Here is a 27,980-nt window from a genome sequence, read left to right as displayed (position 1 = left end):
GATGCGAATTCAAGTTGAAACATACCATTTAATGGGTGTTAATTCATCTGGGTGGTAACATTTGCTGCTTCATCTTCATCGTCTAGTTCTTGCTCGACACCTTTAACCTGCAAACACAGTAAATTTGTTAGGGCAAGTTAAAAAGAGAAGATATTAGTTAAGTAATTAATATTTTCTGTCAAGAGAATGGATTAGTTAAGTAATTAATATTTTCTGTCAAGAGAATGGAGGACACACTATATTCAATAAAGTAAGAAAGTCATTAATATCTTCTGGTAAGAGAATGGAGGATCCACTATATAATTTAACTTCAGATGACCAGATTGAATTTCTACAAGGATCTATCTGATAAGGGCGCAATTCGAGAAAGATGACAAACAAAGCCTATCTGAGGCAACCCCACCAAAGGCTCACCACTTCAAGGTTGTTGAAATTTGAAGCTCATTACATTAACACGTTTACTGAATCCTATAAAAGATTGAAAATGCAAGTTTGCTGAACTAATTTGGACTGCCACCTCTATGAAGGCAACACAGTGACATAGGATACATCAAGACAATTCTAATTCTATTGCATAGTGTGACTGACTGCCAGAATAGGGAGATAACAGCCAGAAATAATATAACAGCACAAATTAACATACTGAGAAGAATCAAGATTTAACCTCTCTTTGGTTGCGTTTAAAGTTTCTTATCAACAATGATTCTGAAACCTTTTAAAAGAACTAGGGGCAGACCTAAAATGATCCTTGGAGAAATGGTGAGGAAAGACATGCATAGTTCAGACCTTGTATCAAGTCTGATCTTGAATAAAGTTGATTGGAGTTTAAGGATCCATGTAGCTGACCCCATTTAGTTGGGATAAAGCTGAGTTATTGTTGAATGATTGTGAAACCTTTCATATGAAAAACCCAGCAGATTGGATTATACTAACATCCTTTCACCAAACGCTAAACTATTAACAGTATTGTTTTCAAATGCTCCAAAAGAATACGGGGGATCAAATATTTTCAAAATCATCCAATCAGATTTGTTTTGAGAAAGGGAGTGTTTGGTTGGTACCATAGCAGGTCTAGCACAATATTTAACAAAACATCCATAGAGGTCTACCTGACAAGTGTCTAAGAATTTCTTTTTGACAAAGATGCCCCCACATCAGAAATGACCAGTGTGACTTTATTAAAGGCAGTTGAATGGTTTGCTACTTACCTCTGGCACATAATGCATGACCATGTTTTCAATGCCTGATTTCAGAGTCACAGATGAACTAGGACAGCCACTACAAGCTCCTTGCATCTTTAGTTTGACCACTCCAGATTCTCTGAGAAAGTAAATTCATAAAGGATGGGTTAAACTAAGTGTCAAGCACCCTATCCAAGTAACATCTTGCACTGACATTCAACAAATATATTAAGATAGGGGAAAACCATATGGGTCGTATCCTCGATACTCAATGTCCCCCACCATCATCTTGCACTGCTGGTCGTATACGAGTCTCCAGTAGTTCTTTGATCATTGCAACCGTTTCTGAATCATCCTGTAAAAACAAAATTAACTTAAGATCACGTCTGCATAAATTAGAAAGTATAAGGAAACTAAAAGGGATCAGAAAAATTTTAAGAATTAAAGGCTCCTAGTAGTGGATATTCAACCATAGGGAATTATGCCCTGAATGCTAGCAAAAACAGACACTGAGGGTTCAGTACCTCACCCAATGTCAATAACTTCCAGAGTTTTAATGCAAAGCATAGATACTAGCCATTATGCTATTGCAATATTTAAGGTAAGAGTTCCCAAGATATGCTATTTATATGGTAAGTGTCAGATAATATAAACACAGTTTCTCAACCCTTTACTGGTAATACATTTGTCAGAAATAACTAATTGTCATAATCCCACACTTGGGTTGAGTGAGTTTCCAAGAGACCCCGAAGTTAAGTGGTCCTCTCTGACTCTTGAGTTAAGTGTGGTCGTCTCTGACCCTTGTTATCTTGTTCTTGGTTCCTTACTGTTTGGCAATAGAATTCTTCAATATTTTCTAGATTAGTTTTGAGCTGTATCATTAGACAGGGAAAAAAATCTGAAGTGGTAGTTTGGCTTACTTGAAAGAGAAAGAGTACAAGCTGCGGCTTCAGGTGGATTGATCAAAGTAGCCTTCTAAAATGGCCTGAACCTAACTCGCTTACTGGGCAAGCTACAAGAGTAAGAATATTTGTCCAACGGTAATGGAAATTACATTAGTAGGAATATAAGCCAAAATGTCTCCCGATTGAGTCTCAACTATTGGTAAGGCGGTCATACTTCCTTCACCTAAACGAGAACTTAATTTAGCGGCTCTTTCCAAAAGGCATGAATGCAAATAAAAAATGAGACTGAAGGAAATGCACATGTTTGATGGAGCTTCATCAATGCTTGTTGATTGACCACTCCTTCTAACAAGGGCGCACAGAATTATTATGAAGAGAAAAGAGGGTGGGCCCCCATCGATTATAGAATAGTAGGGTCAATCATTCGAATGTGGAAGGAACCCTATATGACATATGATGCCCATGGCATACTATGTGTAAAAAATCTCTCAAAGTTCATCACAACAGCCCTATAGATCGAAAATTTGAAGTTTAGAGAAATTTGGCCAAATGATGCATTGAATCCACTCAAATCTTGAAGTGGATGCTCCACAGTTTACCATTGAGCCTTAATTTAGTAGCAAGATAAAGAATTTTGCCAAATAATTGAGGTTTTCTAGCAGTTTTTGAGCTCTCAAGCGAAAGCTCGAAATTTTGTCGGAATCTTGCTTTTATACATGGGTCCATGAACGAAATTTTGCTGAAATAATTCGAAATGACAGAAATTTCACTGAAATGTTGAATTTCACCAAAATAATTCAATATTGACATGAGTTGAAACAAAGTCCATAAGCTCGGACGATAAGATCCATGAAGTGTTGAAGCATCAAATTGAAGATCAAGCTTCAAGCAACTTGATGTAAGACAACGTCTTAGTTAAGCAAATATTAACCTAACCCACAATAGGATCTTCCCAACACTATCAACAGTACAATGTGTCTCCAGTTCCCGCAGTAGAAAATAAGAGAAAAAACCTAACGGTAGGTGAACAGAAGGGTGATTTAACCCCTTAAACTCTCAATCACACTTAACAGAACCCTGGGTTGATAGATAGCCACTGAAGAAAACAACAGTGTAAATTTCTGATCAATGGGCAGGGTTGAGGATAGGCTGTTATCCAGAAAATCAACTGATAACAGAAATAGTAACTGAACTCAAAATTAGTAACTAGACAACTCTGATGGGGATCAAGCACAAATCACTATCGAAGGAGGCCCTTAGGGATGGTATTACACTGTCAAAAGAAGGGCTGGATCTGACGGTTGGATCTCTGATATCTTGACTCAAAGTCTTGCTGCAGAAACACCAACACACTGTAGTCGCAAGGTGTGGTCTTGGGTCTTCAACCAGAGTTCAATGGAGAAACAACAGAGCAACCCTCTTCTGAATCAACAGCTTCAATGGAGGGAAAACCGTCCTTTGATTTCTTCTCAGATGTGGATTTATTGCAGAATGATGAAATTAGAAACAAGGGAAATCGATGGGAAGAAGGGGGGGGGGGGGGGAATACGACCAAGACCTCTCACCTATGGCCTTGGTCAGTCTCTCACTGCCTAAGGACTCTCTCCTTCACTGTATCTCACAGCCATGGTTTTAAAACCAAACTTTTCTTTAATTCATCAAATCGTGGGGCTTTGTAACAGCCCCTCAACTTTATTAATAGCTTTGGAAAATTCCCTTCATGCGTGGGGAGAAAATCTCTTACACTACTACAATGTAATGAAAATATTGAACAAGGCCTTGTTATCCAAATGGACTTGCAGATTTGGTAACAAGCCTGATAGTTTTGGAGGAAAACTATTGCAGCTAAGAATGGATTCGTAAATGAAAGGAAACCAACCAGGTATCATGGCACTAACTAATAACACATTATGGACACTTCAAATAGAACATCTGATCATACAAATTGATACAGTTATGCCAAAAAACCCCTCTTTAGAAAATGTTTGTGGTGCATAGACAACCTTATTTCAAACATTTCCACCCTTTTTAGAACATAGCTGTCAACAAAGAAGCAAGAATAGTGGGTTATATACAAAAAAATGATCTTAAGAGTGCCTGCTCCTTATTTGATAATTTGAATGCTTGGGAGCAACATCAACTTAACACCTACTGGCAAAATCTTTAGAGTGTAGAAATCACTGTTGGCTTAACCTGATGCATCCAACCCATTTGTGTAAGAGGCAGAAAGGAGGCTCTACAAAGAGGTGGAATGACATAGGGCAGGGCTGGAAAAGGCCAAACAAGTATCTGCCATCAGCTGTTGTACAGCCCAAGGTAAAAGGAGTCTCATTTCACCAAACCCTTCAATATATTCATCACCTGATCGACTTCCTGACCAAAATTAATAGAACATCAAATGTGTCTCTGGTACATAATTTTGCAAAAGTCCTTTCTTCACATTGCCCCAAGATGTGCCATTCTCTGACTACAAACGTTTAACCGCTGAATCCAAGCCAAAATATGTCTCTTTTGCTAATAGTAAGAGCATGACTTTGTGATGGTACAGGCCCAGCTTATACATAATAACCCACTCCACCAGTCCAAAACCATTTAAACTAGCAAGCACCTTTTCACCTTGTTGACACCATAGGATCCAATAAGCCTGAAATTAGGATTCGTGTTATGTAAAAAGAAGCCTTCACGAGGAGTTTGCCATGCTGTATTCATCTGTAGGTATTCCCTTTATCATGTTTATCTACTGATTTGGCGTTCAATTGATATGCTTGATAGTTGATACTCAATTAACTCATTGATTATTTTTCTCTGTGTGGATGAAACGTCTCAAAGGATTGCATCTAGTCAGACAAAAGAGATTAATGTCATCTCGGAGAGTAAGTATCTTCCCCCCCCCCCCCCCCCCCACAACATACCCATCCACCCACCCAATCAAAAGAAAGAGGAAAATTGAAGGGAGAAATTGTTGTAATTATAAGCTGCTTAATTCAAAAGAATCTCAAGATTTGATACATAGATATGAAAACTGAAGACATGAGATGTTTAGTGCATGGAGAAAAAAAGAGAAAGCAACCATCTGTATAACAGACATTGATTACTGGAAAATCTTCACCATCAGTCTGCATTTGATATCATCTTATGTGTTACTACAGAGTACATTTGAGCCTTGCTAGTTCTTTCAAGCAAACTTGTATGACTTGTCAATTAATAAAATGATTTTTAGTAAGCCAACATCCTTCCTCTCGGTTTTTTTTTTTTAAATGTATTTCCTGTAGGTTGTTTGTGCTAGCGTATTCAATCATTAAGGCAAATGCTAATCCACCTCAATTATCGTACTATAGTAAGAGAAGAAAGTAATTACCAACAAAAGGAGGGGTGAGGAGAAGGCAATTTTAAAAGAGAATAAACACGACAGGGATACCTCATGAATAGCAGTGTCCATGGAAGCTGCCACACTAGAGTCCAGAAACAGTGGCTCTCCAGAAGTATAGAAGTCCATGATTGCTGCAAAACTTTCAGGTTTTAGGAGATCCCAAGACACATCATCTGACTTTGTCACGGTTATTAAATCTGATCCAAAGAATACTCGAGTAACTCTTGAAACAGAAAGAAATGCAGTTAATCTAGTTTTGTTCATCACTTGCTTGGATGTTTACAATAAAAGGAAGAACGAAAGAAAATAAGATGCATAGATTCCAAAACCCCTAAATTGTAGCAAGATACATGGGACATCCTAATTCTAGATTGAGATAAAAGCATCGTGAGTGCTTAATTTGTCAGCATTTCAACATCATTTGGAGTACAAATTCCTTTCTTGAGTATTCCTTGCAAGGAATATCAGAATTTTTAGGCCACAACCGAAGTTATGTGTTGACCATACTTTAGGGGAGAGCATCTGTCTTCTTTGTACTTCATTTGATCAATTATCTTCAGGTTCACAAAAATAATAATATTAAGGACAACTAGATATCATACAAGATATAACCTTAGATTTTATACAAGATATAACCCAATTTATTGTCATCAGAACAAGAAGCCGAGCCCTTTGCTACAGGAGGAAAAAAATGAAGAACTGTCTTATTAAAAAATGAAGACCTAGAAAGCAAATACCCTAACAAGAAAATTGAGAAAATAGAACATGAAGATAAAGCTGCAAAAAAAAATTTTAAAAAAAAAAAAAAAAACCCAACTCAAAGATGTTTGAGAGAGAGAGAGAGAGGAAAACCTACCATCAATGCCATAGAGAGCTTTTGCAAGAGGAGAATTCATGGCTGAACGAGCATTTGGAAAGTCTGCACTTCCAACTTCCATAACTGGTTTCCCAGGGTAGAACATAAGAGACGAAGGGTTTGGTGTTGACTGGGTTTGAATAAACATGCTCCTCTTCTGTCCTGTTAAATACGCATCCACATAAGAATAGCAGATTATGTTTATTTTGATCTCTATTCTCCATTTTCGGGAAACCAAAATTGACTTTTGACAAGTTTACAATATTATAAAAATAAAAAAAAATTCTCCAGAGATCATATGACCTGGGAAGCACACAAATCAAATCAATTTAGCTATATGAGCAGCAAGTAATGCTACAAATCAATTAGGTCTCGTTTCTTCCACAACTTAATTGCAAGGATGATGCAAAATATACAAGGGTGATATTTTTTTTTTCCCCATTTTACAATCCTAGGAGAGGGAGTAAAACACAAAGAAGTAACAGAATTCAAGACATTTGCCTTTTCAATCTGTAAGTCTATAATTTTCAAAACGTCCTAACGTGTCACAATTTTAATAGTTTTTTCAGGGTAAATAAACGCCCATGAGGGTGCTCGATTCATTGAACAAGTACTCTTTCCTTCCTTCCCCTCTTTCCAACCCTATTGGCCCAAGTAATAGCTCAATTCTCTCTTCACTTGCTTACTCTTCTTCTTCTGCCCACTCTCGGCTCTTCCAAAAGTGACACATGAGCATACCTAAGAGCGTCCATTTACAATAATTTTTTGGATTTCTGTACTGCTCTTAAAATCAACCTAGACATCACATTTTCAGAAACTCGTTTTTCTACTTAAAATCAATAAACCTCTTCTGCACGTCAGCAGATTATCGAAAACAGAAAATTTTTGTTAACATTACCAACAAAGATTGCGTATTTTTCCATTTCTCACGTTTCTGAGATGAAGGGAGTAACTGCGTTGTCAAGGGAGAAATTCAGATCGATGGAAGGGGAGGGAAGAAAGATAAGATCAATCTGCTTGGGAGGGAGAAGAGAGGAGAAGAAACCAGGGTTGGGATTCCAAACCCATATGCATTGCTCAATAGCACCAAAACTCATAAAAAAAACTCACATTCTTCACTCAAATCATCTCTAATTGATGGGGGAGTCATTTTTTTTGACTGATCACTATACTTTGTCAAGAGATCTGTCAGATCAGATTTATTTTTCTCAGGTTTCTTGGTAACCTGCTAATTTGGTCGGTGTGCTATATATATTGCAAACTACCAATTGGATCAGCTCAATATTGTGGGAATTATTGTTATTGTAATATTGTCTACAAGGAGCATTTGGCCAGAATTTGGGAGACATTAGGCTCTCTGGTTTTGGCTGTTGGATTTACTTCCTACAATTGTGTTTCCGCCCTGCTCTATGATTTGGTTCCCTGTGGCTGGGATTTCTGATTTTATTATGAAATTTGTCTTGCGGTTGGAGTTCTTTATCTACTTTGATCTGATCCAATAGAAGCTACTCTTGATTATGGAATTTATTTGTTTTGCATCCTTCATGATGCTGGTTATTGCTGCCATATGATGATGGATTATCCTTTGGTGTTCTCCCCTGCATTATTTGTCCATGTGTAGTGCTACATGTGAGGGGGACATTGATTATTATCATTTGATATTTGAAGATTATTATTATTATTATTATCTGCTCTAGTCATCAGCTGAAGATTATTATTATTTGCTTGTTTGTATCATCTGCTTGTGTCCTCGTAGCAATTTTCACAACTAACTTATGCTGCACTTTTATCGTGGTCTGCAGCGACCCATGTTGCACTTTTATCGTGGTTTGCAGCAACCTATGTTGCACTTTTATCGGTGGTTTGCAGTAACCTATTCTGCGCTTCTATCAGTGGTTCACAATGATCTATGCTGGATTTTTATTAGTGGTTTGCAGCAACCTATGATGCATTTTGCCAGTAGTTCGCAGCTACCCATGCTGCACTTTTATCCGTCTTCTTTATGAAGAATACTACTTGCCTTCCTTGAGAAGGGCTTATGATGTTGCAATTGTTGCTATGATATTTTGGCTTGCGATTGGTATTCTCTACCGCTTATTTTGCTAGTTGCTGTCTAGATTTATTCGACCCAAATATTTTTCTCTTCCGTGTTGCTGATGATTGATGGCTTGAGTTGGTATTGCTCATAGTAGTCAACGCGTCACCTAGGTGTCCAGGCACCTTTCTCTCGCCTTGATTTTTGGTGTCGCCTTGGTCGCCTAGGTGATGCCTTGTCACCTTTTTTTCTGCCCCCTCGTTCGCCTTGGTTTGCCTAGGCAGTGTCTACGACTGCTATATATGTTCAGGACTGCTTTTGCTATTAATATCTAATCTTGTTGTTCTAAGCTAGAGCACATATATATGCTCCAGCTTGAGGGGGAGTGTTAAAGTATACAGTGAGGGGGAGTCTTAATTGTACCGTGGGGGGGGAGGGAGAGTTTGATGTTGAGAGTTATTGTCTTGCTTTAAGTCATTGAGTCAATGTTAGTTACTTTAAGTCTCTTTGTTTTTATTTGTAATTAGACTCTTAGTAGGTTTCCTAAACATAATATTTATTCTGGGACTAGACCACGATAGGCATAATTCTGAATTTTATTGTGGCTCTAGGATTTTCTCCCCTTTTCTCCTATTGTGCTCTCTCTCTCTCTCTCTCTCTCTCTCCTTCACAGGTTCTAGTTATTGAGATCAAGATTTGTCAAAACATATGTAAAGACCTAAGATTCCTAAATTGACTCATAAAAGGACTCCTAATCACACTCACACACTCTATAAAGTAAATAAACTCACAACAAAACTCTCTCTAGCTATTAAGTATTCTAATCTAACTCAGTAACTCAAACACCCAACTTAATCCCGTGTAGTAAATTTATCCTTTGTTTATGGGCTTATAAACTAAGGACACCATAAACTAAGGACTGAGGAGGTAGAGGATCTAAAGAGATAAATCTGTTAGAAATGAGCGAAAGAGATTGTGGGGAAGGCAAGGGCGAGGAAATCATGGTTCAAGGTCCCGTGAGATCTCAACAATTGTCTCAGTTTAAACCAAAGTTTGGAAACTCGTCTCAAGGAGGTGTCTCGACTCTCGACCAGGTGGAGACTTGAGATCTCGCCGAGATCTCAGCGAGTGTATGTTTTTTTTTGGGTTAAATTACACGGACCTCCCCTGACGAATTCCTAAATTACATTTCCCCCTTTGTGGTTCCAAAAATTACAGCCGTAAACCCTGGTAACCCCCCAGTGACAAAACGTTAGATAAACGTTAGACAGTTCACATATGACCATATTGCCCTTTCTTCTAAATGTTACCCTCTCATTTAAAACAAACCTTGCTGACCCTAACACCCTTCCTCCCCGATTTGGACCTGTAAAGAGAAACCCTAGTCGACCTGCAACTCCAGGGCTTGAAACAAAACCCTGATTCTAAATATTGTCAGGGCTGATTTCTAGCTTGGATAGAAATTATATGTACCACTTGAAACAGCTCCATCCCTGAACTAAATGTCATTTTAATTGCCTAATGCCTCCCCCATTTGGTTAAAATTTATGTTTGTTTTTGTACAAAACCAGCAATTCTACAGAGTAACTTGATTTACTTTGGTTTGAATCAGTTACCTTTCTTATATGAAAACCTGCAAACCACTTGGGTAAATTTGAGCCCCACCTGATTTCTTAGATTTGGGGCCTACCGTGAAACAGAAGACCGCAAAAATTTGATCCGAATGGAAGCTAAAGAAAACCCTTGAAACAAGGAGGCTACCGGTCTCGATGTTTTCTTTTAACATTCCTCCTCCCCTCATCTTCATCTGCAGTTATGAGTGGAAACTAATATTGAAATCCAGGAGAACAGCAGCATAGCCCCTGCCGATTCAGATGTAGTAACATCAGAATGGCCACCGTCACTGCCAATATGGAGAACTCAAAACAATGATGGTACCATGACTCTTCATGAATTGCTACGGAGCATACACGAGGATGTGGCACTGCACCTACTGGATCTAACCAGTTCAGCAAACCCTTCTCTTCCTTTCGTTTGATTTTCTTTTGATCAATTGTATATTCTTCTCAATTGAAGGATGGGGTTAGAGTTTGGCGTTTTTGGATCTGAATTGATGCTTTGGGAACCCATGTTTAGATTGGGAAAGTTTTGTTAGATTTAGGAAAATTAGGGTTCTTGCTGAGCTGATTGAGAACATTGCAGCGTTCTGAGCATTTTTCTTCTCCATTTTGGTTTACACTTCCCGCTCTTCCTTCCGGTGGCTTGAGTTGCAGGTCGCTCTTCCGGTGGTTTTAGAAACAGGGACGACTTAGGTAATGATTGGTCAAGGGCATATTTGTAATTCTACCCTCTCAAGGGTAGAATGGTCCTAAAAACTATTATATGTTCCTAAGATTAGCAACTAACAGATAATATTAATGGCCTGCGTTTAAGTGTTATTGTGGTTGGAAAGCAGGGTTTATGACTGTAATTTTGGAAACACGGGGGGGAATGTAATTTAGGAACTCGTCAGGGGTGTAATTTACCCCTTTTTTTTTTGTCTCGGTAATGATGTTTTGGTGGGCAAATGACCACAATTGGCTCCGAAACTTTAAGGGAAGCTTTTTTTAGGCTTAATAAACATGTTTTAATCTTCAAATTGTAAAAAAAAAAACACCCAATTTGGTGTTTGGATTCGCATCCTTGGTTGGCAGTAAACGTCGAACTCTTAATGTAAAATTGCCTATTCTACACATTATTTGCGTACTATGAGACATAATTGGCAAGTAAAACAAGTAAATTATGCAATAATGGATGAAGACACATAATATTGAATAATTATTTAAGAAATAGTTAAAGCCTTATAGTTTCTACTACAAACTCCTCCACAGTGAAGTGTTCACAATGCATATTAAATAGACACACAACAGTGAACAATACATTAGTCATAGACACCCTACTTCACTAGTTTTCCATGTCCGAACTCCCAAAAATTTCGACATCATGAGGTTGTAGATCGGCCTCTGGTGTGTAACATATAGAAAATCTACCCCCATACAACAAGTATTTGTCATATATTTTTCCAAAAATAGTTTTTGGGAATAGTAACTTTACCTGAAATAGTTGAATGTAACCAAATCTTCCATAATAGGCAGCAATCGATCTCTTCGTAGTGATGTGGAAACCCCCAGTAGTGTATCTCAGTTGTATTGAGTGATGATGTGGCCAAAAAGTCAAGAAACAAGGTTTTCCCCGTTCTCTACACAATAAACCCCTTCTCTATCAAGTTACTTTGAAATTTCGAAGTGTGCTCTCGAATTGGTGCTTTTTTATAAAGTGGAATGTAGCAGTTTTCCGAAATTTCGGTGAGACGGTACAAAGTACCGAAATCTCGCCTCGAGATATTCGAGTTAGTGCATTTCTGTGTCTCGTATGTAAACTCGTCTGGAGAAGCTCGGGATTTTCGAAATCATGCCGAGATTTCAGCAAGATTTAGAACCATGGTTTCGACAAGGGTCAAGTCGAGATAGGGTGCGAAATAAGAAGAATACATTTTCTCGGCCGAAATTGCGATATCTTGCTGAAATGTCACAAAGTCAGTTATATAAATACCATGTTTCAACTTTTCTCGGTTGAAATTTTGACCTATTCTTGGTAAACTCGATTGGTTTTGCCAGTTTGTGAAGAAAACAGCTCCAAATCACTTATTTGCTCCAAATCTTGATGCTCAAGAACAACATTTGGAGTAGATTTGAACTTGAAGGCGTGACACTCGTTCAATATTCGGATGAGCATATAGGGATAGGGGTGACTTGGTACTTGTAGTTGTTGGTTTGTATTGTTAAATGTTGACTCAAAATTATTTGACTATAGAACAAACAATGTTAGATGTATGAATTATGAAATGGTTCATAATTTGATGCTTTTTCATTCCTGTTGCTTATTTAAGTTGTTACACTTGAATTATGTATTCTAATACCCAATGCACGAGGCTCCCGCCACTGCGGGTCTGGGAAGGGTCATAAAATACACATCCTTACCTGTGTTTTTGCAGAGAGGCTGTTTCTAGACTCGAACCCGTGGCCACTTGGTCACAATGGAGCAACCTTACCGTTGCACCAAGGCCCACCTTCGATTCTTTACTTCAAGATGTTTCAAAATGCAAGTTCAGTTTGAGGTCACCCATTGCTGTCATACATTAGTTCATTGATGGTTTTATCCTTTCTATATCCTACCTTGATATTCTCATGTATGCTCATTATGTCTCTATGTGTAAGTGTTGCTTTTTGATTGTCAACACTTTGCTTCTATGTCTAAAGCTTGCATGGTCCTATAATGTGAACCATTTAGTTCTTCTTTAATGTGTGATAGTCCTTTATTTCATGATCATTCTGATGCTCTCTATCGCAGCCTCCTGTGCATCCAGTTGATGAGTATGGTGCACTCATCTATGCTGGACGATGGGGCGTCCATGGGATTTCTCTTCCAGGGAGGGTTACTTTTGCTCCAGGAAATGTGGGGTTTTCAACCTTTGGTGCACCCCGCCCTCTCGAGGTAAGGTTAAATAATGGAAAATAAATACGGTTCTCTTATATTAAACACTGTTAGTTGCTATGCCGACTGATGCTATTTTTTCGTCTTTCTCATCTGCAGACACAAATCATTAGCGATGAGACTTGGAAACTAATAGATGGCATATGGGATAAAAGGATCCAGGAAATTAAGAATGAAGTTTCTATAGAGATTGAGGAAGATATGGAGAAACCACAGCTTTTGATGGCAGATCACTTCCTTTGAAAATTTCAGTATTTACATTTTTGGGGTATGTCTATATAATAACCTCTTTACTTCATACTTCTTTTTTATCTAATTTTTTAATAATTTTTGCGTTGGGGGGGGGGGGGGGGAGGGGAGTGATTGAAACAGGAAATATTTTAACTTGAAAAGCACAAGACATGAATACACTTCGAGGGTAACCCCCCAACCCCCCGTCTGGGAAAAAACTCAACAATCAACATGTCCTCTGTCAACATCTCTTGCAACCAAACCTCTTACTTACTATCTTATGTTTGCTCCTCAAAGGTCCCTAACCTTTACTTTCTAGTTTGGCCACCCAAACAACTATTTGCTTTCCTCTACCTCAATGCCAAAAGGGAACAAGACCTTGGGTGAAAATAAGCAAAAGGATAAAGCGAAGACGGTAGTTAGGAGAGGAAAATAATCATATTCTCTGCATAGTTGTCTAGGCGTCACCTAGCCGTCCAGGTGGATTTTGGGGGGTCTAGGCGGTTGTCACCTTAGTGGTATTGAACGCCTTGACCCTTATTTATGTCAAATATCATTTAAGTAAAAACATTTACTTAAGATATTATTAATAAATAAACAATACCCCCTATTTGAATCCAATAAAAATAGTTAAAAAATAAAATTTCAAAAGGATAAAAAATCTACCCCCCAACTCAAGAACAAAAATTGGATTTTTGGCGGTATGTGAAATTTTCAACTTTCTAACGCCTGAGGTTTTTCTCTTAAAATTCTATAAATCTTAATATGATAAAACATTGCTAAAAACCAAAAGAGCGGTAAAATATTCATTTGTTTTGATATCTAAAAAATATATACATTCAGAGCGACTTTGACACCATTTGCACACACCAAATAAGGTTTGACCGGAACATAACTCCTTCAATATAAATCAGATTTAAGCAATCTTGAATTTGTTGGAAAGCTAGTTTTGTGCTCTACCTAATACAAAAAATCTCATGTAAAAATAAAATCATTTGACCAGTCAAACTTCTTAGGCTCTCTTTGGTATCATTTTTTTTTAATTTTTTAATTTTTGCCTATTTAACAAAAATATTAATGAAAGCCATTTTGATCAAAATCTAAAAATCGTTTGGTAAACATTAGACATAATAGAGTATAGAATGAGAAATGATTTTTTATGCCTACGTGTGGAATATATTTTTTTTTGAAGAAATGGTCCCAAATTATCAAATGTCATATATAGTGTAAGTGATGGGTGAAGAGATTCCCTCTTCACCCATCTTCCTTCCTGGGAATGGATCCTGTTGATGTATATCGAGCACATAGAGAAGAGGAGAATCTCGATCAGAATATTCCATTACTCTGATCGAGATTCCCTCCTACTATGTGTCTCTTCTATCTGTGGGGTGTAGTTAGGATTGTCTAGTCCTAGTTTCTATTTATGACAGATCCCACTTGGAATCATGATTTGGAATTCGGATAAGCATCGACATAGGAAGAAAAAAATCCAAAAGAGAAACCTTACGCTATGAAACAACGGACCAGGGTAGTACAATATTCATAATTTCCTATTAATCCCCTTCTGGTGAAACAAAGAGAAAGAGGACCGTAATCAGCTAAAAACTTATCACGGATCAGGGTCTTACGAGGGTGGTATGTGCCAAAACTCAGCGTAGGCAAGATTTTCTCACCAGAGATTCGAAGACACTGGATTTCCTGCTGCTTTGGCTTCCGACAACGGCGACCTGAGGCAACTCGATCATGGACGTGCTAACAAGCTGGGCGAATATGTCTTGGAGTAAATTGACGATTGGAATTACAGAATGACCGAGAGAAGCAGCACTCGACGACGACGACTAACTTTGCGGAGCAGAGACTGGTTGCTCAGCCATTATCGAATATCAAAAGATACCGTAGATGTTGGGATGATGAGCAGTAAAGTGCGAGGGAGAATTTTCAGAGAGGAAGAGCAGAGTTGCAGACAAAGGCCCAGAGCTTTATAGACTCTACTCCTGCCGTCCAAGCAAATGAAGCAGCGTAGAGTGGTAGACAACTAGGTGGAGAAGGGCTCTCAATCTGAAATCTCAATACGGTAAGCATACCTGATCCTTGTAACCAGGTGAAAAGCTCGACCTCAAATCCTGGATTAATAAAACAACAAACTTCGCTTAACAGTTCGATAAACGGTTTGTCTCTCCCTTGCAATCACAGTCAACCTCTTTAAAGGTCTGTTTTTGAACCTGATATCAATCCCTTTCTTTCAAAATTTTCTTCGTTGTTTATGTTCAGCTAGGGTTTTCGTTTCGCTTTCTCTTTCTCTGCGTCGTCTACGTGGTGTTTCTTTGAAGCTTTGAAGCTCCTGCCTTTTTTGGGACTTATGAGCACGTGCTCATTAAAGTCCCGCATAAATGACCAAAACTGATTTTTGGCCAAAACACATAAATGGGTTAGGACCTATTTGTGGTTTTTGTGTTTTTTCAAATTTTTTTTAAGATAGAAACAAGCTCCATAAATGATACCAAATGCAGTAAAAAAATGTTTTTGTGAGCAAAAATCAAAAATAAAAATGATACCAAATTGAGCCTTAGAGAACTAGAACATTTCTCTAAATCGAGAGCAGTTTAATTACTTATAGATAAAATAATATTTTCTAAGAACGGTATAAACCAAATGTGAGACTAGGTATACCATGACAATGACCAATTCCAAGAACAGTATAAACCAACTGTATGTTTTGATTGTTTCAAACTTCCAATAGTTTGCTTGTTCATTTCTGCTGTCTCTAGTTCTATGTTAATTTTTTATGACTTGATGTGGCTTAATATTGATTTTTTATGACTTGATGTGGCTTAACATTGATATTTGATGACTTGATATGACTTTATGTTGATTTTTGATGACTTGATGTAGCTTAATGTTGATTTTTGATGACCTGATGTGGCTTAATGTTGATTTTTGATGATATACGGTAAATACTGTAACATACGAATTAATGTTAGATAATAGGGGAAATACAAAATATCAGTTGGGCGCCTTGTCGTCTAAGCCCTTAGGCACCCCTCCACCCCCTTGGTTCACCTTGACAACTATGATTCTGTCCTGTGGGAAGGGTAAGCCCAACTTTCCATCCTTACAGTAAGTAATTTCAGCCCCGCTTTGAATGCCTAAAGTGTGTTCCTCAACATTTAATCTTTTTGTCTGCATTAGCGCTGGCCCCCACCCTAACCCCCCCCTCCAAAAAACAGAAGCGTCTCCATCTCACCTCCATAACCTGATAATTTCATTTAAAATTATCAGCTTGTTCATGATCTCCTATTCTTTCCCTATCGTCCTTCCTCTCCCAGCTGCCTGTTTGAGCTGTACTGTACAATGGTTTAGCAAATTTCCTACTTCAGATGTTGGCCTTTGGACAATGCAAGACTGCTGGTGATCTAATCAGCTGGGTTTCTGAGTGCAGAGGTGTTCTTTTTATTAATTTTTTTTTTTTTTTTTGGGGGGGGAGGGGGGGTGGGGGTTGGATTAGAGTGCCTGCTCTAAATAGCCTGGGGTTATTTAGATTGCTGTGGGAGTGTTCTTCAGTGTTGATTGCTCATATTATCAAAACTAGTCCATGATAACCCTTTTGCTGAGTCTCACCCTCTATTCGAGGGTTCACCACACAGACTGGAAATTCTGGAAGTTTAAGGAAAATGATCATCTCACCTGCAGATGACTGTGGGTGGTTTGATAAATCCAATGAATATAAAAAATTATTGAAAATATTTTTTTGACAGATTTTCTTATTACCCCTTAAGGTGTCAAATAATTTGTAACTATGCTTTTTACCCTTTTAGTATAACATTTATTTTCCAGTGAGGGTAAACCCTATCATTTCACATCTGTACTCGAAATATATGCAAAAGCAATGATTGATTTTAATAATGACATAATGATAAGTCACTTTCAATTTATTTTGAAAGCCCTTTTTTATATGACTTAATGAACTTTTGGGAATAAGACAAGGGGCAACCAAAAGAAGGTTCCAAGTTTTAAATACACATATAGAGGTGTCATTTAGACCGTCCTTTCTTGTAATTACAGTTTCTTCAATTTGTACTCATTAATACCACATTTTCTGCTATTTTAAGTTGATCTTGTGGGGTCATTCATAGGCAATGTAATCATATCTGAAAAAAAAAATGTCTCAAGCATAATTACAGGATTGCCCTTGAGCTTAAAACATTTTGGTCACTTTGCTAGTCATGTTTCTTTTAGGGAAAACTAATTTTATCTTTTGATTAAGATGAGTTGCCATTCAAGTGGGTTCTATTAATTAGCCATTATTCTGAGACATACTAGACTGGGACTTTTAGGATTCTTATTTTCCAATCCACTTCACTAAAGTCAGCCAATGCCATAACTAGAGTTTGCATCTTCAAGATCTGAACTTGCTACAGGATGGCAGTATGGAAGCTGATTTTGAGAACTTTCTTGTACTGATTTAAACATAAGAGTGTAGCATCCTTCTGGAGGGAAGGACAAGAGCTTTGAAAAATGGTGAAAACCTGAATTCGGGCCCCACCCATCCCACCAAAAAAAAAAAACCTTTGTATAGCTGAGGGAAGTTGGCTTATGTTGCAGGTGGGATACAGCTTGATTTGGATGGTGGATGATGCCCCAAAAAATACAAAAGAAGATTTGGTTGGTGAATATACATTTCTTTCCATCCAGAAAGGCTCTGCTCTGAAGATAAAGAGTCCGCGGAGATGAGTAGACATGACAGTGGTACCTTATTAGAGTGATGGCTCTGTCTCTCTGTGATGCTTCCCTTCGTTCCTGAAAATTTTTGGAACTGCACAGAAGATCAAACATCTTCAATTCATGCACCTTTTAGTAGCTGAACATGGAGCTGACAAAAAGTTTTGGAAACCACTAAATGCCAGAAATGCAGATTGGAGTTTTATAACTCAAAAAGAATTTTGTATCAAAGCTTGAATTGCTGTAATGACTGTTAGGGATGTATAATTTTGTGTACTTGCTTCTCTTATTCATCTCCTGCCTGTAATGTGAACCAGTATTTTGCATTTTCGGTGAAATTTACATCTTAGCAGTATGAGAGTAGTATGAATTGTAAAAAAATTTACATTTGGATCCCTAACAAGCGAAGAATGATCTTGCATCATGCCAAAATAAATTTGAAAAATCAATAAAAACAAAATTTTCACCCGAAACTGCCTTCTGCTGATATAGATATCTGGTGGATGTGTCTAAAGTCCAAATAGCCAAATCCACAACTCAAACTAAAACTTCACTAGATTAAGGTATCCTTCAAATTACTATTGCAAGTTTATAATGCCAACTTCTGTACCCTTACTAGATCCAAAATTAAAAAAAAAAAAAAAGAGAATTTTTTTCTACTATAAGAGAGAGAGAGAGAGAGAGAGAGAGGGGGGGGGGGGAGGAGAATAAACTGACCTGATAAACCGTGTCTTTTGCAGGTTTGATGAACATGACCCTTTTCTGGAGGGGGAGAAAAAAAAATCATTTGCAGAATCTGAAGTACTGCAACTCCGTTGATCTAGCCTCTGGATTTTGTCGAGGAGCCCTAATTAATCCATCATTTTTTCTGCCTATATGAAATGTAAAATCAAATTCCATTATGAACCATTTTTTATTTTTGGAATTGAAACGCCTGAACTTCTTTGGGTTGGGTTGTCGGCTATTAGGTCGTTTATGCGCTCTTAGGTGATTTGTGCCCAATTGAATATAGGAGGATATGATCGAGGATTTAAAAAATCAATACTGGTACAATACTACGAAGGCTTGCTCTCGGCGGGACGTAAAGCACGAGCTAGAAGAGCGGTTCACTCCCTATCTGACGAGATTCAGGAAAAAGGAGTTCTTGCAAAAAGGATGTCTGCGATGTATTTTCTATGGTTACGGGAATAGCGCATGTGGATAACGGATCAGAGGTAGTCCCTTAATATCATTATTAAATTACACAATTACTGACCAACTTTAAATGCCAAGACATGAGATTGAGGATTGTAAAGAGACATTATGATATTCGTTGTACCTTGTAACCAATTCGTTTACAAACAGATTTACCGAAGTGTTAAAATCACTTTCCATGGGCAATGAACTACCATCAACAACAAACTTACGTAATTTACTATGATAGAATAGTTTGCCATTGAAAAAAAAAAAACAAAAAAAAACAGAGAAAGAATCTAAGATGGTAAACACTGCTTTCAAACACCCTGAATTCTTCCCCATTCCTCATTAATAAATTGATCCACTGACGACATTTGATAAGAGAACTGACAAGGTGTGCACTGCAACGTTGTGAAATAATAGTCCTGCACGAACCTCAACACTAAATGCTCTTGATACTGTTGGGTCCACTGCTGAGTTTAACTGTCAAAACAAACCAATATTTGTTAAATCTATACACATGGAATAGGAAAGGAAGTCTTAAGAAGACCTCTTTGTGGAAGGTGGATGCGAATTCAAGTTGAAACATACCATTTAATGGGTGTTAATTCATCTGGGTGGTAAGATTTGCTGCTTCATCTTCATCGTCTAGTTCTTGCTCGACACCTTTAACCTGCAAACACAGTAAATTTGTTAGGGCAAGTTAAAAAGAGAAGATATTAGTTAAGTAATTAATATTTTCTGTCAAGAGAATGGAGGACACACTATATTCAATAAAGTAAGAAAGTCATTAATATCTTCTGGTAAGAGAATTGAGGATCCACTATATAATTTAACTTCAGATGACCAGATTGAATTTCTACAAGGATCTATCTGATAAGGGCGCAATTCGAGAAAGATGACAAACAAAGCCTATCTGAGGCAACCCCACCAAAGGCTCACCACTTCAAGGTTGTTGAAATTTGAAGCTCATAACATTAACACGTTTACTGAATCCTATAAAAGATTGAAAATGCAAGTTTGCTGAACTAATTTGGACTGCCAACTCTATGAAGGCAACACAGTGACATAGGATACATCAAGACAATTCTAATTCTATTGCATAGTGTGACTGACTGCCAGAATAGGGAGATAACAGCCAGAAATAATATAACAGCACAAATTAACATACTGAGAAGAATCAAGATTTAACCTCTCTTTGGTTGCGTTTAAAGTTTCTTATCAACAATGATTCTGAAACCTTTTAAAAGAACTAGGGGCAGACCTAAAATGAGCCTTGGAGAAATGGTGAGGAAAGACATGCATAGTTCAGACCTTGTATCAAGTATGATCTCGAATAAAGTTGATTGGAGTTTAAGGATCCATGTAGCTGACCCCATTTAGTTGGGATAAAGCTGAGTTATTGTTGAATGATTGTGAAACCTTTCATATGAAAAACCCAGCAGATTGGATTATACTAACATCCTTTCACCAAACGCTAAACTATTAACAGTATTGTTTTCAAATGCTCCAAAAGAATACGGGGGATCAAATATTTTCAAAATCATCCAATCAGATTTGTTTTGAGAAAGGGAGTGTTTGGTTGGTACCATAGCAGGTCTAGCACAATATTTAACAATACATCCATAGAGGTCTACCTGACAAGTGTCTAAGAATTTCTTTTTGACAAAGATGCCCCCACATCAGAAATGACCAGTGTGACTTTATTAAAGGCAGTTGAATGGTTTGCTACTTACCTCTGGCACATAATGCATGAGCATGTTTTCAATGCCTGATTTCAGAGTCACAGATGAACTAGGACAGCCACTACAAGCTCCTTGCATCTTTAGTTTGACCACTCCAGATTCTCTGAGAAAGTAAATTCATAAAGGATGGGTTAAACTAAGTGTCAAGCACCCTATCCAAGTAACATCTTGCACTGACATTCAACAAATATATTAAGATAGGGGAAAACCATATGGGTCGTATCCTCGATACTCAATGTCCAATGTCCCCCACCATCATCTTGCACTGCTGGTCGTATACGAGTCTCCAGTAGTTCTTTGATCATTGCAACCGTTTCTGAATCATCCTGTAAAAACAAAATTAACTTAAGATCACGTCTGCATAAATTAGAAAGTATAAGGAAACTAAAAGGGATCAGAAAAATTTTAAGAATTAAAGGCTCCTAGTAGTGGTTATTCAATCATAGGGAATTATGCCCTGAATGCTAGCAAAAACAGACACTGAGGGTTCAGTACCTCACCCAATGTCAATAACTTCCAGAGTTTTAATGCAAAGCATAGATACTAGCCATTATGCTATTGCAATATTTAATCCTATATTAATGAAAATTTAAGGTAAGAGTTCCCAAGATATGCTATTTATATGGTAAGTGTCAGATAATATAAACACAGTTTCTCAACCCTTTACTGGTAATACATTTGTCAGAAATAACTAATTGTCATAATCCCACACTTGGGTTGAGTGAGTTTCCAAGAGACCCCGAAGTTAAGTGGTCCTCTCTGACTCTTGAGTTAAGTGTGGTCGTCTCTGACCCTTGTTATCTTGTTCTTGGTTCCTTACTGTTTGGCAATAGAATTCTTCAATATTTTCTAGATTAGTTTTGAGCTGTATCATTAGACAGGGAAAAAAATCTGAAGTGGTAGTTTGGCTTACTTGAAAGAGAAAGAGTACAAGCTGCGGCTTCAGGTGGATTGATCAAAGTAGCCTTCTAAAATGGCTTGAACCTAACTCGCTTACTGGGCAAGCTACAAGAGTAAGAATATTTGTCCAACGGTAATGGAAATTACATTAGTAGGAATATAAGCCAAAATGTCTCCCGATTGAGTCTCAACTATTGGTAAGGCGGTCATACTTCCTTCACCTAAACGAGAACTTAATTTAGCGGCTCTTTCCAAAAGGCATGAATGCAAATAAAAAATGAGACTGAAGGAAATGCACATGTTTGATGGAGCTTCATCAATGCTTGTTGATTGACCACTCCTTCTAACAAGGGCGCACAGAATTATTATGAAGAGAAAAGAGGGTGGGCCCCCATCGATTATAGAATAGTAGGGTCAATCATTCGAATGTGGAAGGAACCCTATATGACATATGATGCCCATGGCATACTATGTGTAAAAAATCTCTCAAAGTTCATCACAACAGCCCTATAGATCGAAAATTTGAAGTTTAGAGAAATTTGGCCAAATGATGCATTGAATCCACTCAAATCTTGAAGTGGATGCTCCACAGTTTACCATTGAGCCTTAATTTAGTAGCAAGATAAAGAATTTTGCCAAATAATTGAGGTTTTCTAGCAGTTTTTGAGCTCTCAAGCGAAAGCTCGAAATTTTGTCGGAATCTTGCTTTTATACATGGGTCCATGAACGAAATTTTGCTGAAATAATTCGAAATGACAGAAATTTCACTGAAATGTTGAATTTCACCAAAATAATTCAATATTGACATGAGTTGAAACAAAGTCCATAAGCTCGGACGATAAGATCCATGAAGTGTTGAAGCATCAAATTGAAGATCAAGCTTCAAGCAACTTGATGTAAGACAACGTCTTAGTTAAGCAAATATTAACCTAACCCACAATAGGATCTTCCCAACACTATCAACAGTACAATGTGTCTCCAGTTCCCGCAGTAGAAAATAAGAGAAAAAACCTAACGGTAGGTGAACAGAAGGGTGATTTAACCCCTTAAACTCTCAATCACACTTAACAGAACCCTGGGTTGATAGATAGCCACTGAAGAAAACAACAGTGTAAATTTCTGATCAATGGGCAGGGTTGAGGATAGGCTGTTATCCAGAAAATCAACTGATAACAGAAATAGTAACTGAACTCAAAATTAGTAACTAGACAACTCTGATGGGGATCAAGCACAAATCACTATCGAAGGAGGCCCTTAGGGATGGTATTACACTGTCAAAAGAAGGGCTGGATCTGACGGTTGGATCTCTGATATCTTGACTCAAAGTCTTGCTGCAGAAACACCAACACACTGTAGTCGCAAGGTGTGGTCTTGGGTCTTCAACCAGAGTTCAATGGAGAAACAACAGAGCAACCCTCTTCTGAATCAACAGCTTCAATGGAGGGAAAACCGTCCTTTGATTTCTTCTCAGATGTGGATTTATTGCAGAATGATGAAATTAGAAACAAGGGAAATCGATGGGAAGAAGGGGGGGGGGGGGGGGGAATACGACCAAGACCTCTCACCTATGGCCTTGGTCAGTCTCTCACTGCCTAAGGACTCTCTCCTTCACTGTATCTCACAGCCATGGTTTTAAAACCAAACTTTTCTTTAATTCATCAAATCGTGGGGCTTTGTAACAGCCCCTCAACTTTATTAATAGCTTTGGAAAATTCCCTTCATGCGTGGGGAGAAAATCTCTTACACTACTACAATGTAATGAAAATATTGAACAAGGCCTTGTTATCCAAATGGACTTGCAGATTTGGTAACAAGCCTGATAGTTTTGGAGGAAAACTATTGCAGCTAAGAATGGATTCGTAAATGAAAGGAAACCAACCAGGTATCATGGCACTAACTAATAACACATTATGGACACTTCAAATAGAACATCTGATCATACAAATTGATACAGTTATGCCAAAAAACCCCTCTTTAGAAAATGTTTGTGGTGCATAGACAACCTTATTTCAAACATTTCCACCCTTTTTAGAACATAGCTGTCAACAAAGAAGCAAGAATAGTGGGTTATATACAAAAAAATGATCTTAAGAGTGCCTGCTCCTTATTTGATAATTTGAATGCTTGGGAGCAACATCAACTTAACACCTACTGGCAAAATCTTTAGAGTGTAGAAATCACTGTTGGCTTAACCTGATGCATCCAACCCATTTGTGTAAGAGGCAGAAAGGAGGCTCTACAAAGAGGTGGAATGACATAGGGCAGGGCTGGAAAAGGCCAAACAAGTATCTGCCATCAGCTGTTGTACAGCCCAAGGTAAAAGGAGTCTCATTTCACCAAACCCTTCAATATATTCATCACCTGATCGACTTCCTGACCAAAATTAATAGAACATCAAATGTGTCTCTGGTACATAATTTTGCAAAAGTCCTTTCTTCACATTGCCCCAAGATGTGCCATTCTCTGACTACAAACGTTTAACTGCTGAATCCAAGCCAAAAATATGTCTCTTTTGCTAATAGTAAGAGCATGACTTTGTGATGGTACAGGCCCAGCTTATACATAATAACCCACTCCACCAGTCCAAAACCATTTAAACTAGCAAGCACCTTTTCACCTTGTTGACACCATAGGATCCAATAAGCCTGAAATTAGGATTCGTGTTATGTAAAAAGAAGCCTTCACGAGGAGTTTGCCATGCTGTATTCATCTGTAGGTATTCCCTTTATCATGTTTATCTACTGATTTGGCGTTCAATTGATATGCTTGATAGTTGATACTCAATTAACTCATTGATTATTTTTCTGTGTGTGGATGAAACGTCTCAAAGGATTGCATCTAGTCAGACAAAAGAGATTAATGTCATCTCGGAGAGTAAGTATCTTCCCCCCCCCCCCCCCCAACATACCCATCCACCCACCCAACCAAAAGAAAGAGGAAAATTGAAGGGAGAAATTGTTGTAATTATAAGCTGCTTAATTCAAAAGAATCTCAAGATTTGATACATAGATATGAAAACTGAAGACATGAGATGTTTAGTGCATGGAGAAAAAAAGAGAAAGCAACCATCTGTATAACAGACATTGATTACTGGAAAATCTTCACCATCAGTCTGCATTTGATATCATCTTATGTGTTACTACAGAGTACATTTGAGCCTTGCTAGTTCTTTCAAGCAAACTTGTATGACTTGTCAATTAATAAAATGATTTTTAGTAAGCCAACATCCTTCCTCTCGGTTTTTTTTTTTTAAATGTATTTCCTGTAGGTTGTTTGTGCTAGCGTATTCAATCATTAAGGCAAATGCTAATCCACCTCAATTATCGTACTATAGTAAGAGAAGAAAGTAATTACCAACAAAAGGAGGGGTGAGGAGAAGGCAATTTTAAAAGAGAATAAACACGACAGGGATACCTCATGAATAGCAGTGTCCATGGAAGCTGCCACACTAGAGTCCAGAAACAGTGGCTCTCCAGAAGTATAGAAGTCCATGATTGCTGCAAAACTTTCAGGTTTTAGGAGATCCCAAGACACATCATCTGACTTTGTCACGGTTATTAAATCTGATCCAAAGAATACTCGAGTAACTCTTGAAACAGAAAGAAATGCAGTTAATCTAGTTTTGTTCATCACTTGCTTGGATGTTTACAATAAAAGGAAGAACGAAAGAAAATAAGATGCATAGATTCCAAAACCCCTAAATTGTAGCAAGATACATGGGACATCCTAATTCTAGATTGAGATAAAAGCATCGTGAGTGCTTAATTTGTCAGCATTTCAACATCATTTGGAGTACAAATTCCTTTCTTGAGTATTCCTTGCAAGGAATATCGGAATTTTTAGGCCACAACCGAAGTTTATGTGTTGACCATACTTTAGGGGAGAGCATCTGTCTTCTTTGTACTTCATTTGATCAATTATCTTCAGGTTCACAAAAATAATAATATTAAGGACAACTAGATATCATACAAGATATAACCTTAGATTTTATACAAGATATAACCCAATTTATTGTCATCAGAACAAGAAGCCGAGCCCTTTGCTACAGGAGGAAAAAAAATGAAGAACTGTCTTATTAAAAAATGAAGACCTAGAAAGCAAATACCCTAACAAGAAAATTGAGAAAATAGAACATGAAGATAAAGCTGCAAAAAAAAATTTTAAAAAAAAAAAAAAAACCCAACTCAAAGATGTTTGAGAGAGAGAGAGAGAGAGAGAGAGAGAGAGGAAAACCTACCATCAATGCCATAGAGAGCTTTTGCAAGAGGAGAATTCATGGCTGAACGAGCATTTGGAAAGTCTGCACTTCCAACTTCCATAACTGGTTTCCCAGGGTAGAACATAAGAGACGAAGGGTTTGGTGTTGACTGGGTTTGAATAAACATGCTCCTCTTCTGTCCTGTTAAATACGCATCCACATAAGAATAGCAGATTATGTTTATTTTGATCTCTATTCTCCATTTTCGGGAAACCAAAATTGACTTTTGACAAGTTTACAATATTATAAAAATAAAAAAAAATTCTCCAGAGATCATATGACCTGGGAAGCACACAAATCAAATCAATTTAGCTATATGAGCAGCAAGTAATGCTACAAATCAATTAGGTCTCGTTTCTTCCACAACTTAATTGCAAGGATGATGCAAAATATACAAGGGTGATATTTTTTTTTCCCCATTTTACAATCCTAGGAGAGGGAGTAAAACACAAAGAAGTAACAGAATTCAAGACATTTGCCTTTTCAATCTGTAAGTCTATAATTTTCAAAACGTCCTAACGTGTCACAATTTTAATAGTTTTTTCAGGGTAAATAAACGCCCATGAGGGTGCTCGATTCATTGAACAAGTACTCTTTCCTTCCTTCCCCTCTTTCCAACCCTATTGGCCCAAGTAATAGCTCAATTCTCTCTTCACTTGCTTACTCTTCTTCTTCTGCCCACTCTCGGCTCTTCCAAAAGTGACACTTGAGCATACCTAAGAGCGTCCATTTACAATAATTTTTTGGATTTCTGTACTGCTCTTAAAATCAACCTAGACATCACATTTTCAGAAACTCGTTTTTCTACTTAAAATCAATAAACCTCTTCTGCACGTCAGCAGATTATCGAAAACAGAAAATTTTTGTTAACATTACCAACAAAGATTGCGTATTTTTCCATTTCTCACGTTTCAATGCAAAATTTCCAATCGAAAGTATAACAGAAACAAAAAGCCTAGAACGAAAACGCCCAGGATGGACGAATTTCATTTATCAGACATGAAAACCAAATTGCGGTAAAAGGAGAAAGAGTAACACAAGGAAACCTCCAAAAAGGTCCCATTTTGCGAAGTTGAATGATGATCCGGGCAATGATATTGACGAATTGAAAGCGACAAATTTGTTTTGATTCTGCTGAAATAAATAAGCCCTTGTAGAAGAAGCAAAGAAGAGGCGACGACTAGAGAACAGGGCCTTATCTTTTCTGTGGAGCTCTCTTCTACTTCGAACGACTCGAGTAAACAATCTTGTGAAGCTCCTCATCGCTGCTTAACCTTACAGTTTCGGATATACGGATAGGTCTCGGTTTCTCTCTCTCTCTCTCTTTCTCCTTGAAACAGAGTGAAAGCAGAGGATCCTTTTCCGGTTATATAGCCTTCATTTTCCCATTTCCTTGTCAAAATATAAGGAGGTGGGAGCTTAACCGCCAAAGAAATCAAGACCAAGTGAGCCATCACCATGCCTGCCAATGCCATGTGTGATGACCCTGTGAATGAATGCCCTCCCTCGCCTGATGATGTCTTTGGACACTTGACAAATTCAATGTGTGATGAAATCTCCAAGTCGATACCTTAAAATGGCCGTTGTATGGGACGAAGAAAAGCATCTCATCTGTCTCTCTCTGCCCACATTGTCGAATGTCGATTCCCTCCTCAACACCTCCACTTGCATGCTGTGCCGATGTCCTCTCATTCGTGACCACAGTCAACCACTCAACCATTTCGTCTCCGATGACAACCACTCAACAACACCGATGAAATAGCAGCAGCAGATCTATACTCATCCGATGGTCAATAATGTGCTCGCGGGATATCCTATTATATCATGTTGGTGTGCACAATATTTTCCCTACAAAAAAATTTGTAAATTTATGGATTAAAAGACCAAAAAACTCCGGGTTGATGATCTTTGCAACACACGTTGCGACTAGACACATGAAGGCGATCATTTCGTCCCCCCCATATTTTCGGGGTTGATATTTTTTTTCACCATTCAAGGTGGTGGGGCAATCATTTCAGTCATCCTATGTGTTTAGGTGCATCTCTTTGAGAACATTTTCCCTCATTTTTTG

The 27,980-nt window shown here is 37.8% G+C and overlaps 1 protein-coding gene, 1 long non-coding RNA gene and 1 pseudogene across 2 annotated transcripts; 1 reads left to right on the top strand and 2 right to left on the bottom strand.

The window, feature by feature from the left end:
• Window positions 1–23: 23 nt before the first annotated feature.
• On the bottom strand, window positions 24–6,509 carry LOC122666729 (nifU-like protein 4, mitochondrial). The gene is given in 6 exon segments (XM_043862789.1): window positions 24–107; window positions 1,209–1,320; window positions 1,432–1,460; window positions 1,462–1,536; window positions 5,505–5,680; window positions 6,313–6,509. Coding segments are annotated over 6 exon segments (609 nt in total). The 5' UTR covers window positions 6,461–6,509; the 3' UTR covers window positions 24–38.
• Window positions 6,510–9,441: 2,932 nt separating this feature from the next.
• LOC122666728 lies at window positions 9,442–27,299 on the bottom strand (annotated as a pseudogene).
• Window positions 12,462–17,810, top strand: LOC122666730. Its single transcript, XR_006333710.1, has 4 exons — window positions 12,462–12,503; window positions 12,604–12,880; window positions 12,980–13,148; window positions 17,714–17,810. It is a non-coding gene; the product is annotated as an uncharacterized LOC122666730 (long non-coding RNA).
• Window positions 27,300–27,980: the final 681 nt, after the last annotated feature.

The sequence above is a fragment of the Telopea speciosissima genome, chromosome 7 (assembly GCF_018873765.1).
Source record: "Telopea speciosissima isolate NSW1024214 ecotype Mountain lineage chromosome 7, Tspe_v1, whole genome shotgun sequence".
In the NCBI taxonomy this organism is placed as follows: Eukaryota; Viridiplantae; Streptophyta; class Magnoliopsida; order Proteales; family Proteaceae; genus Telopea; species Telopea speciosissima.
Note: the sequence above shows the minus strand (reverse complement) of the source record. Positions and strands in the feature narration are given on the sequence as shown.